Below are 13077 nucleotides of genomic sequence, written 5' to 3'. Positions count from 1 at the left end.
GTTCGAGCATTCTTTGGCATTGCCTTTCTGTGGAATTGGAATGAAAACTGACCTTTTCCAGTCCTGTGGCCACTGCTGAGTTTTCCAAATGTGCTGGCATATTGAATGCAGCACTTTCACAGCATCACCTTTCAGTATTTGAAATAGCTCCACTGGAATTCCATCACCTCCACTAGCTTTGTTCATAGTGATGCTTTCTAAGGCCCACTTGACTTCACATTCCAGGATGTCTGGCTCTAGATGATTGATCACACCATCGTGATTATCTGAGTCGTGAAGATCTTTTTTGTATAGTTCTTCTGTGTACTCTTGCCATCTCTTCTTATTATCTTCTGCTTCTGTTAGGTCCATACCATTTCTGTCCTTTATCAAGCCCATCTTTGCATGAAATCTTCCCTTGGTGTCTCTAATTTTCTTGAAGAGATCTCTAGTCTTTCCCATTCTGTTGTTTTCCTCTATTTCTTTGCATTGATCGCTGAGGAAGGCTTTATCTCTTCTTGCTATTCTTTGGAGCTCAGCATTCAGATGCTTCTATCTTTCCTTTTCTCCTTTGCTTTTCGCTTCTCTTCTTTTCACAGCTATTTGTAAGGCCTCCTCAGACAGCCATTTTGCTTTTTTGCATTTCTTTTCCATGGGGATGGTCTTGATCCCTGTCTCCTGTACAATGTCACGTACCTCATTCCATAGTTCATCAGGCACTTTATCAGAGCTAATCCCTTAAATCTATTTCTCACTTCCACTGTATAATCAATAGGGATTTGATGTAGGTCATACATGAATGGTCTAGTGGTTTTCCCTACTTTCTTCAATTTCAGTCTGAATTTGGCAATAAGGAGTTCATGATCTGAGCCACACTCAGCTCCTGGTCTTGTTTTTGCTGACTGTATAGAGCTTCTCCATCTTTGGCTGCAAAGAATAGAATCAATCTGATTTCGGTGTTGACCATCTGGTGATGTCCATGTGTAGAGTCTTCTCTTGTGTTGTTGGAAGAGGGTGTTTGCTATGACCAGTGCATTTTCTTGGCAAAACTCTATTAGCCATTGCCCTGCTTCATTCCGCATTCCAAGGCCAAATTTGCCTGTTACTCCAGGTGTTTCTTGATTTCCTACTTTTGCATTCCAGTTCCCTATAATGAAAAGGACATCTTTTTTGGGTGTTAATTCTGAAAGGTCTTGTAGGTCTTCATAGAACCGTTCAACTTCAGCTTCTTCAGTGTTACTGGTTGGGGCATAGACTTGGATTATTGTGATATTGAATGGTTTGCCTTGGAGACGAACAGAGATCGTTCTGTCGTTTTTCAGATTGCATCCAAGTACTGCATTTCGGACTCTTTTGTTGACCATAATGGCTATTCCATTTTTTCTGAGGGATTCCTGCCCGCAGTAGTAGATGTAATGGTCATCTGAGTTAAATTCACCCATTCCATTCCATTTTAGCTCACTGATTCCTAGAATGTTGACGTTCACTCTTGCCATCTCTTGTTTGACCACTTCCAATTTGCCTTGATTTATGGACCTGACATTCCAGGTTCCTATGCAATATTGCTCTTTACAGCATCGGACCTTGCTTCTATCACCAGTTACATCCACAGCTGGGTACTGTTTTTGCTTTGGCTCCATCCCTTCCTTCTTTCTGGAGTTATTTCTCCACTGATCTCCAGTAGCATATTGGGCACCTACTGACCTGGGGAGTTCCTTGTTCAGTATCCTATCATTTTGCCTTTTCATACTGTTCATGGGGTTCTCAAGGCAAGCATACTGAAGTGGTTTGCCATTCCCTTCTCCAGTGAACCACATTGTGTCAGACCTCTCCACCATGCCCGACCATCTTGGGTGGCCCCACAGGGCGTGGCTTAGTTTCATTGAGTTAGACAAGGCTGTGGTCCTAGTGTGATTAGATTGACTAGTTTTCTGTGATTATGGTTACAGTGTGTCTGCCTTCTTGCAACATCTACTGTCTTACTTGGCTTTCTCTTACCTTGGACGTGGGGTATCTCTTTACGGCTGCTCCAGCAAAGCGCAGCCACTGCTCCTTACCTTGGGTGAGGGGTATCTCCTCACCGCCGCCCCTCCCGACCGTGAACATGGAATAGCTCCTCTAAGCCCTCCTGTGCCCGCGCAGCCACCGCTCCTTAATTTTAATTCAGACCTGTTTTTTCACTATAGCTTCTGAAGTTCAGGAGATTGGTGACTAAGATATAAGTGATGTCTCTTTTATTTCATTTCTAACATTCACTTTTTTTCCAGATCAGTCTATAGCTTTATCAGTTTTACTGTTTTTGAGGGAATGACTTTTGGTTACTATACATCTGTTTTTTTATTTCATTTTTTTTTTTTTTGGCATTTCTTCTACTTCTTGAATTTGCTATTCTTTCCTAGTTTATGTTTTATTTGGCTGGAAGAGGTCCTTGCTGTGGCACTTGGGATCCCCAGCCACAGCATACAGGTTTATTTTTTTAGTTGTGGTATTTTTAGTTGCAGCACGTGATTCAGTTCCCTGACCAGGGATTGAACCTGGGCCCCCTGCCAAGTCCTAGCCACTAGACTATCAGGGACATCCCTCTTTCCCAGTTTCTTGACATAAGGTGTCTTCATTACTATTTTTTTTTTCTAATTTTCTTTGTACTTTTTTTTTTCCTGTGATGAGTGGGTTATTTAGAATTATAGTTTTATAAGTTAGGGACTTTCCAGTTTTTTCCCCCTCTAGCTTAATCCCTCTGTATTCAGAGAACACTGTATTATTTTAATTTGGGGGGAAAATTTCCTTACTTATAGCTTACCTGATAGTTGAGCTATGATCAATTTTGGTGAAAGCTTTTGGTGCAATTACAAATATGTGCATTGTTGGTTGAGTTACAGTATTTTAAGTATGTCAGTTAAGCTAGGTTTGTATTGTTCAACTCAACCTATTATATCTGCTTTTGAAATACATGTATTTTTAAAAAATGAAATTCTGCAATATTCAGGGAAGAAAAATGTCATTTCATTCTATTTTTTCCATTTCAAATGTTTTCCTTGGACTTTTGATAGAGTAACCTTGCATATTCCTCCTCTTCCCCCTCACACTTCCCCAGCCTTTGAGCAACAGGAATAGTTAGCAAGGGAATCATACATACTGTTAGTAAGGAAGGCATGCTCTGAAGGTTACCAGTACCTCTCCTTGTCCTGTTCCACCACTGAAACAAAGGCTCTCAAGCCTCACAAAAAAGAAGGTGGAAACAGAGGTTGGCTCTGTGACACTGAGAGCCAGAAACGGATGGAAACAAGTCTGGAAATAGAAGTCTTGAACCCCGGAAGGAAATGGACATTAAAGTTGGTGATAAAATGTTTCAAGTTTTATCTCTTCATTTAGGGAAGCCTCTCCCACACCAGTACTAGGTTCTGGCCACTACAGCCAGGAGTGAAGTTCTGTTTAAGCAAGATACTTCATCAGAAAAAAGATGCCATCCCAGCCTCCCAAACAGCTTTTAAACATCAGTAAGACTCTCCCAAAGGACCTATCCACAAAGGAACCATCACTGCCCTCTTGGTAGGGCAGTGTATGTGTGTAGGTGCACAGAGGTAGAGAGGCAAGGTTGACAAGGATCATTGACCGAAGTGCCTAGATATCTCCACATTGACAAAATCCAATCTCCACAGTTTAAAGGAAAAACTATTGTTATAAAAACAGAAGCATTTTTATTTCAGTCCTGTTGAGGAAGTGAGAGGGACAGAACACACAAAATGAGGGGAGGGGGTCTCTTTATTCACACACGACATCAGGACCAACTACACGGAACAATACCCATTTCCACCCCTCCCCCCGACTCCTACGTGGGATCCAAGGCCCGCTGAGATTAGATGGTACAAGAATTAAGACACTATTGGCACAGTACAATGGCCAATGCACCAAAAGATGGAGAAGAGAATTTCTCAGGGAGCATAGCCTGGGGCCTCAGCTGCTTCCCCAAAGGAGAGGGAATGAGAAAACTTTGGCTCAGCAGGAAGGCGGTTGGCAAAAATCAGGGTTACCCTAGCTGGATTCTGCAGGGCAGAAACTGCGGGCTGAAGGGAGTCAAGACGTTTATCCAGTCCATGCTGTTCTCTGCTTCCTCCAAGGCCTCTTCTCCTCAGGCTTGAGCTTAGTGAGAGCTGGCCTGGTTCTCCTCTTCATTTTTGAAAGCTGGGGAGTAAGTGCTTATTCTACCCTTCCTACATCTAGGCTACTTCATTACTACTTTCTTGGCTCTAGAGAGACAGAAGCCAACTAATAAGGCCGGCTCCCTTTGTGAAAGTCGGCTTAAAAGAGCCCTTGGGTTGGCAAAACTGCCCCTGCAAAGGTTTTTCTGAGCCTGCCCCCTGTAACTCTCCTCAAATGTGTTCAGACTCACCTTCAACTGTGTAAGATGTGGACTGAAAATATTTGGTCTCTCTAGTTGGGTTATAAATTCCATCTTTGACTGGAGATGAGGATTAGAGAGACAGTAGGGAATGGTAGGTGGAAGGACTGGGGGAAAGCAAGGCAATTTAATTTACATTGGATCACAGATTCAAACCTCTGGATTATGAATAGAGTCATTTAAAGATCCATAGAAGAAAGGGAGATTCTCTGACACAGTACAAAAAAGTGAAAAATATTACAGAGACAATCTCACAATTCCCACAGACCATAAGGGAATGTGTCCAAAACAAAAGAAAAAAAAAACAAAAAACAAAAAACCAAATAACAAAAAACCAAAAAACCCAACAATACTGAGTGAGCAAGCAGAGTCCAGTCCTCTATCTTAAATCTGAATAAAATTAACTCATTCAGTTAATACTGCTTCAAGTACAATCATGAAGACACTTGGAATTGTAGATTTACACCAAAACAAAGAATAGGATCAAGGAGCCTATCATCATAAGCCCAGATAACCTTCCTTTTAAAAGTCATCCAGAAAATGTCTCTGAGGACTTAAACTGAAGGTGACATTCATCATCTCCTCTCAATACAATATCCTTCCAGGACAGTCTGGTGAATTAAGACGCCTGTTTTAAGTTTAGGAAAGTGAAGAAGGGAAGAGCACTGAGATTTGGAAAAGCTAGCAGCGAAAGCCAGAAGCGAGGTTAAGGTCCTTGTGGCATCCAGAACTGGGGGTAGAAGAATGGAGAAGGGAAGGGAAATAGGTGGTGGGTTCCTGCTGTCCTTTGGCTTCATATCCTTCCCCTGCCTCCCATTTCCCCCAACAGCTCACGCAGCTATTGGCCTCCTAGAGGGGATGTAATGCCCAGACCAACTTTTTATTGAGCTTATGCAGCTAACAGACTTGTAAACAGTGCCAACTGACAAAGGTTTGCTGAATATTACAGCTTGTGTCCACTAAACACACCTCTCTCTAAGATTAAAAACAAAAATCCAAAGTAAACAAATACTGAGAGAGAGGATGGAGTGACACATCTCGAGTCTTCCAGGAAGGCAAAAGAAGAAAACGCCACATGGTTTGGTCCCAGGCGTTCACCGTGCCTAGAGCGCTGCTGCTGCCACCAGTCTCCCCTCCCTGCCAGTGGCTGAGTAGAGGTGAGGGAGAAGGGTCATCGTGGGCCTGCTGCAAATACAGCATTTGCTGGTGTTGACACCCTCCTTGGCTGTGGCGGCAGACTGCTGTGTCAGGAGCCCGTTTCCTGGGAGTAGCAGAGGGAGCCCAGGTCCTCAAGGCAGCCTGAGATGGCAGCTCATACACCTCAGTGGGGGTACCGTGCCCCTTTTCTCCAGTGCAGTTCAGCATTGAGGTCGTCTATTCCCAGTCGGCGGTGATAAAACCTGAGCTGTTTTCCTTGCAGGTTCCCCCTCCCTCCCCCAACTTGCGGAGAGCAGTGGGAGGGGACGGGGGAAGATCACTGAGGGGGCAGGGGAATCCCCCGGGGATCAGTGACCTGACCCTCTTGCAGGTTCTTCACCAGTTGTGCAAGCCAGCGTTTGGTGGTGGTGTCATCTTTTAGCACCTGGGCGAAGGTCGTATCCTTCAGCTGGTCAGGGAGACACTGCCTGAGTGCTTCACGTGCCCTACATCAAAAACAAACCAACCAGGGAGACCAAACAAATAAACCCACATTGGGGGTCAGGAAAGAGCCCTTTTCTTAGATATAAATATATAGAATCCTGGGAATCTATGGCTCTGTCAAGTACTTTAAGAAGCCATTAAAATTCTCTAAAGCTTATATTAGACATAGGCTTAGAGACCTCCAGGATCTGTTGTCTGTAAACATTTTCAGAATGTTTTCCCTACATTGAACTTTGTGACAAAGCAAATAGCAACAATTTACTTCAATTCAAACTACTTTCTGATTTATTACAGCTGTCGAAATACTCATGTTAAAAATATACGGGTGACAGTAAACAAAACATTCCAAAATCAGAACATTAACAGGGGATATGACCTGATTCATAAAAATTTGTGTCTTTCCAAAAACAGCTTCAGTTTTACGTTAAAACTCTTAAGAGATGAGCAGTAAAACTACTGTAAAGTTATTATCAGATGAACTTTCAAATATTTCATTTTCTTTAAAATATTACCAGTAAAAGTCAAATCTGAAAACTCATAAAGGTAAATTAACTATTTATAAGGCTGTTTTTTTTTTAAAGTTATGGCTTTTGTACTTAGCCTAGTTTCTTTTACAAGGAGAGTTTTAAATAAATGTATTTTCAAACTTGGTGAAGTCAGGAACCACTAAAGAACAGGAGAAAATGGTCAAAGAAATACTTAGGGCTTAAATAACCTCAGTGGCAGGAGTTCACATTAATCAAGTTATCCCCATTCCTAGGAACATAGAAATCATCCCATTATGTGATTTAGCAGAATATGAGCAAGTGGCTTTCAGCATGAATTATGGATTTACAAAGCAAAAAGGTCAAATTTTTCTAAAATGCACTGTATCTACAATGTATGATTTCTGGCACAAAGAAATAGGGAGGTAAAATAATTAGCTCAAGCACTTTACAGGAATCAAGAGGAGAACTAGAGATACAATTCAACAGCCTTCTGGGCTTGCTCCTCTCTTAAGAGATCTTTGAAAATATACTTTTCTTTCTGACCGCTGAGAGTAGAACAGAAAGCTCAAACCACAGGAGTAATGGATCATGAGATTCAGTGTCTGAACTCTCGGGAATTTTAGAGTAGGGTACACAGTTTTGATGGGGACACAACACTCTGATGGATTTTCAAATTTAGCATTTCAGATTTTGAAAGAAATTAATCAAGGTCTGTCTCAGACGAGCTGAATTAGTTTTATCCCTTCCCGGTCCTAAAGATATAGAAGCCATGACATGAGATGGGGCAGACACTTATCAGTGTATTTCCCCAAAGTCCTATACATTCTATAAATGTTTACCTGGGGTTATCTGAGAGTCGAAGGTAACATCTTACTACATGCTTCAGCAAACGGGCGGAAGGTTCTTTGGATAGCTGCAGGACCATCTTACCCTGTTTCCCCCAAAACAAAGTGGGGTAGGAAAGAACATACAAAACACAGAATAACCCTAGTTGGTTTCAGAGACCAGATATTGCGAGAACTGTTATACAAGGTTTCATGGTTGTTGTTTCCTGTTGGGAGACTGAAGTAGCTCAGTGTTGACTGCAAAGAAACTAAGTTGTGTGATCAGAAGCCCTGGTGGTCCAGTGGTTAAGAATCCTCCTTGCAATGCAGGGGGACTCGGGATCAATCCCTGGTTGGGGAACTAAGATCCCACATATCCTGGGGCAACTAAGCCTACACAACTACTGAGCCTGTGCGCTCTAAAGCCCAGGTGTCACAACTAGAAAGAAGCCTACGCGCTCCAACAGAAGATCCCCCATGCCACAGCTAAGATCCAACACGGCCAAATAAATAAAAAAGGTAAAGGAAAGAACTCACCAAGATCATGGCGACATGGGAGAAACGCTCATATGTCTGACATATATAAGCCAAACCAGTGTCATCTAAGAGGATCTTCTGGAGGATAAATGTGGCAACCTGGAGTAAAACAAAATTAGGGAGTCTAAAACATTGCTCAGACTTGTCTTCCAACTGTCTACTCCTCTCCTAGGAATAACCATGAAGCAGAAAACTAAGAAAATATCCTTGTGTTCTAGATAACTTAATTATGACAACTTATGTACAGTAGAAAAAAATTAATAAATATTACCATATTCAACATTATGTGCCAGAATTTTTCCTAAAGCTGTAACATTCCTTATCTTATTTTCACAACAAACCTATGAGGTAGGTACCATTGTTATTTTACTTAAAAAGAGAAGGTAATTATCAGAGTCTTAAAAACAGAGAGGTTTTCTTAGTTATTGAACACCTATGTGCCAGGTATAACCGTTAATCAATCAATAACTTGCCAGGTTAAGATCCCAAGCAACAAAGTGACTAAATCAGAGTTGAGATCCAAACCTAGTTAAACACAGAGCCTCCTACTTTTCCATGGGCCAAGATGATTTCAGAAAGGCAGCCATGCCTCATCTCTTCCAAATGAGTTAGGTAAGATTTTTCCTATTCTTAAAAAGACCGTTAAGAAAATAAGATTTTTAAGCCTCCCTTCAAAAACTTCCAACAGTAATAAAGAATACACTCCATTTAAGCTTGATTTAAGCTCATTAACCCTTACACAGATGGGGTTAAAAAAGTTTTAATTCAATTCAAATGATTATTATAAATGATTCTCTTCCTTAGCTGCTCATCAGAATCAACTGTGGGACTTATTTGTTTTATTTTACTGTTTTACTGGTGTATAACATTGTGGTTAGCTAAATAATGGTCCCCAAACATATCCAGGTCGTAATCACTAAACCCTGGGGATGCTACTTCATAAGGCAAAAGGTACTTTGCAGATGTGACTGTTAAGAATTTTGGGGGGATTAACCATCTTGGATGATCCAGGTGGGCCCTAAAGGTCATTATCGCAAGGGTTCTTATAAAAGGGAAGTGGAGGGAGATGTGACCATAACAAAGGTGACGTGACAGATGCAGAGATTTGAACATGGTACACCACTGGCTGTCAAGACGGAAGAGGGAAGAATAGCCAAGATGTGCAATCCTAAAAGTTGAAAAAGGCAGTTCACCTGCCAGTGCAGGAGACACGGGTTTGATCCTTGATCTGGGAAGATCCCACATTTCTCAGAGCAACTGGGCCCGTGTACAACTACTGAGCCTGTGCCCTGTAGCCCAGGAGCCTCAACTATCAAAGCTTAAGCCCTAGAGTCCATGCTCTGCAACGAGAGAAACCACTGCAATGAGAAGTCTGCACACTAAAACTAAAGAGGAGCCCCCGTTTGCCACAATTAGAGAAAGCCCGTGTAGCAACAAAGACCCAGCACAACAAAAAATAAACAAATAAAGTCATATATATATATAAAGAAAGCTGAAAAAAAGCAAGGGAAGAGATTCACTCCTAGAGTCTCCAGAAGCAATGCCATCCTTACCAGCACCCTGACTTAAGCTGGTTAAACTGATTTACGGTTTCTGGCTTCCAGAACCATAAGAGAATAAACTGGTGGTGTTTTAAGCCACCAAGCTTGTGGCAATTTTTTATAGCACCAATAAGAAAATCAAACAAACATATACACAATAAAATGTGTTAAGTGTACTAATCTTAAGTGTGTTTTGATTTTTACCTATTCCACATCTGTGAACCACACCAGATTAAAATGCAGAACATTAGGAAGTTGGGATTTACATAAACACAATACTATAAGCTGACTCATTAGAAAAGACCCTGATGCTGGGAAAGATTGAAGGGAGGAGGAAAAGGGGACTACAGAGGATGAGATGGTTGGATGGCACCACGACTCAATGGAAATGAGTGTGAGCAAGCTCTGGGAGATGGTGAAAGTCAGCGAAGTCTGGCACGCTGCAGTCCATGGAGTTGCAAAGAGTCAGACACAACTGAGTGACTGAACAACAATATAAACAGATAACCAACAAGGACCAATTGTATAGCACAGGGAACTATACTCAGTATCTTGTAATAATCTACAGTGGAAGAGAGTATGTATCTATATATTCTATATATATATATATGAAAAAAGAATATATATTTGAATCACTTTGCTGTATACCTGAAACTAACACAATACTGTATAAGTCAACTATAAACTATACTTCAATAAAAATAAAATAATGGTCATACAGTATGAACTCATATGTGCCTGGCTTCTTTCATCTGACGTAATATCACCTATGCTGCATATATCAACAGTTCATTCTTAACTACTGTGTAGTTTATTTTGCAAATATACTACAGTTTACCTTTCATGAGCAAAAGTGCCATAAACACTCCTATACATGTTCTGATGTCCGTAAGAGCTCATTTTCTGGGTATGTATGTGTGCGCCATGTGCCTTGTGGGACTTTAGTTTCTCGACCAGGGATCGAATCTGGGCCCTTGGCAGTGAAAGCATGGAGTCCTAACCGCCAAGGAATTCTGTAGAGCTCATTTTTCTTGGGTATATATGCAGGAGTGGGACTGCTGAGTCATAGGGTAGACTTATGTTTATAGTGGGTACCACTGAACAGCTTTCCAAAAGAACATACTATACACTTACCCAGAGGGATTTAAAAAAACAAAAAACAAACAAAAAACCACACAAATGTCCATACTTTATCATTCTGGACAACGGTTCAGTAGGTCAGAGATGGAACCTGGACACTGATGTTTTTAAAACACTTGACAGGTGATCATGTCACACAGCCTTGATTGAGAACCTCTGTTTTACCTGATGCCTACTACGGCAAGGCCTGAGACTAAGGATTTGTACATGAAAAGTGAACACGACAAGGTCTTTGCTTGCATGGAGCAAAAGAAGACAGACATGCCAGAAACTGACTACAAACCATGTAATAAGGCAGGATAGGAGAAGCATTCTAATTGAAGTGTAAAGGTCGATGGGAACTTCCAAACATCAAGGATGAATTAATTTTAGTAATAGGCAAGGAATGAAAACAGGGGAGGGATCGTTAGGATGGGGGCTCCTGGAAGAAATGTCAAAAAAGAAGAAATGAATCTTTTTCTGTCCCAGCCGTAAGAAGCCAACTTGAAAAATACCTATTGACAGGCGACTATGAATTTAAAAACAACAGAATACAGTTATAACCATTCCAATCCTGTCCCAGAAATCCACTGAAATTAACAAAATAAATTAAGGAAGAAATGAGAAAAGAAAAGCATGAACACAGATCACATGTCACTTATCCTTTGTGTGTTTAGTAGAAAGTTGAAGGCAGAGGTATAAATCCTCCCTAAAACACACACCCTAGACTGGCAGGCTGGGTGGAAAAGTATTCAGAGGCAAAACACTTGACTTAAAAACAGCCAACTTCAGCTTATAACATCTCTCTTTCCATCCATTATTTTTAAACAAACAGCAATCCTGGACAGCAAGACTCCCACAGGGAAACTTTTATAGAGACATAACCCAAGAAACGGTAGCAAGTAATACTTATCTGCATTTTCAAGGAAACTGAAGCAAATATGAACTTTGAAAAACATTTTTAAAAAGTTAAAAGAAAATACAAAATTCAAAGAAGAGCTGAAACAACAGGAGAAGTGAGAAGCAGAGACTAGAGGAAAAAAATTAATACAAAATTAAAACTGCTACATGTATACATAAAATATTTATAGAAAGATTCTACAAGAAAGTAATAATACTGGTTACTACTGAGAAGAACTGAGAGGTAAGGTAGAAGACTTACATTTATTTGCTTGTATACCCACTTGTAGTAGCATATGAGTTTTTACTTTATTTGTACTGCATATTCACAACAAACAAACTTTAAATCATTACATCTGCTTATATCCAACTCAGCAATACTTACCTAATTAAAAATTAAAGTGAGCAGTCAATGTGACCAGATATACTTTAGAAGCAGAGGTTAGATACTGCTAAAAATAGCAACATGGAAAAGTAGCCTTGAGAAAAATCACATTATATGAAATTAAAGATAGAAAGTAATTAGAGGGTGAGAAGAGACACATGAAAAATAGACAATACAGCATAACCGATGTTGCTTAAGCAAGAGGCCAAAACAAAGGGGAAACTATAAACATTAACAGCAACAAAAAAGACGCAATGAGTAGGCTCTTTCAGAAAAAAATCTGACAAGGAAAATATTAGGCTGACTCAAGATTTCACAACATTCAGTACCAGAAGACAACATGGCTATGATAATGGAGTTCTGAGAGGGAAAACAGAGGTAAGAATTCTATAACCAGTTACATTATCATCCATGGTTAAAATACAAAGCAGGCAGAAGCTCAAGTATATATATACATACTTGATTATGTATAAAGAATGTCTAGAAAAATATACCTGTGGTGTCAGAAGGGGGTTCAGATAAAAGGGAGAAATATAATGTTTAACTTGATATTCTTCTGATGGTTCTAGGTTCTTAAATCATTATATAACAATTTTTATTCAAAAGAGAAAAAATCATTCATGAAAGTTTCAAAAACCTGAAGGGAGGCAGAAAAAGATAACTCAACCATGAAGTAGTAGTCCACAGTCAACACAACATAGAATCTAATTAAGATAAAAACACACACCGTTTTAGAAAGTTCACTTCCAGATTCCATAATTCGCAAACACAAAGGGATAATTTCTGTTGTCAATAGAAAGTTGATTACTTCTTGCTCATCTGTTTTCACCAGAGCCCCTAAAGAAAATATGGACAAACAAAATTACTTCAGAGTCAGGGTTTCCAACTAAAATTGTTCATCCGTCTAGTTGTGGAACTTAAATAACATACAACACAAACTGTGGTTTATATGTCAGAGAATCAGATTCAAACCCTGGCTTAAAAAAAAAAAGGAGCAAGAAAAGCACAGGTTGACTGTTGACACTAAAAGATCAGGTACAAAATTTGTTCCATCACATAGTTAGCATCAGTTTAGCTACTTAAATAATTGTTCTATCACTTTGGTAGACAATCACACAATAATATCACCATCTTTTCTCCATGTACTTTAGGTAAGAGAGAATTCTTGTTGTCATTTTTGTCTTAGTTTCTTAATCATGTTGGACTCTGAGACCCCGTAGACCATAGCCCACCAGGCTCCTCTGTCCACGTGATTTCCCAGGCA

General features: G+C 40.2%; 1 protein-coding gene across 1 annotated transcript in view; it reads right to left on the bottom strand.

Annotated features, from left to right (window-relative positions):
* Nucleotides 1-3713: 3713 nt before the first annotated feature.
* The window catches only part of CNOT9 (CCR4-NOT transcription complex subunit 9), a 31054-nt gene continuing 21690 nt past the window's right edge, over nt 3714-13077 (bottom strand). The window contains exons 5-8 of the mRNA XM_052659944.1: nt 12541-12650; nt 7869-7967; nt 7347-7438; nt 3714-6021 (exon numbers count right to left, since the gene is read on the bottom strand). Of these exons, the coding sequence (XP_052515904.1) occupies nt 5853-6021; nt 7347-7438; nt 7869-7967; nt 12541-12650 (470 nt within the window). The 3' untranslated portion in view covers nt 3714-5852. The remainder of the gene's footprint in view (nt 6022-7346; nt 7439-7868; nt 7968-12540; nt 12651-13077) is intronic.

The sequence above is a fragment of the Budorcas taxicolor genome, chromosome 2 (assembly GCF_023091745.1).
Source record: "Budorcas taxicolor isolate Tak-1 chromosome 2, Takin1.1, whole genome shotgun sequence".
Taxonomy (NCBI): Eukaryota; Metazoa; Chordata; class Mammalia; order Artiodactyla; family Bovidae; genus Budorcas; species Budorcas taxicolor.
This window is presented reverse-complemented; position numbering and strand designations above follow the sequence as displayed.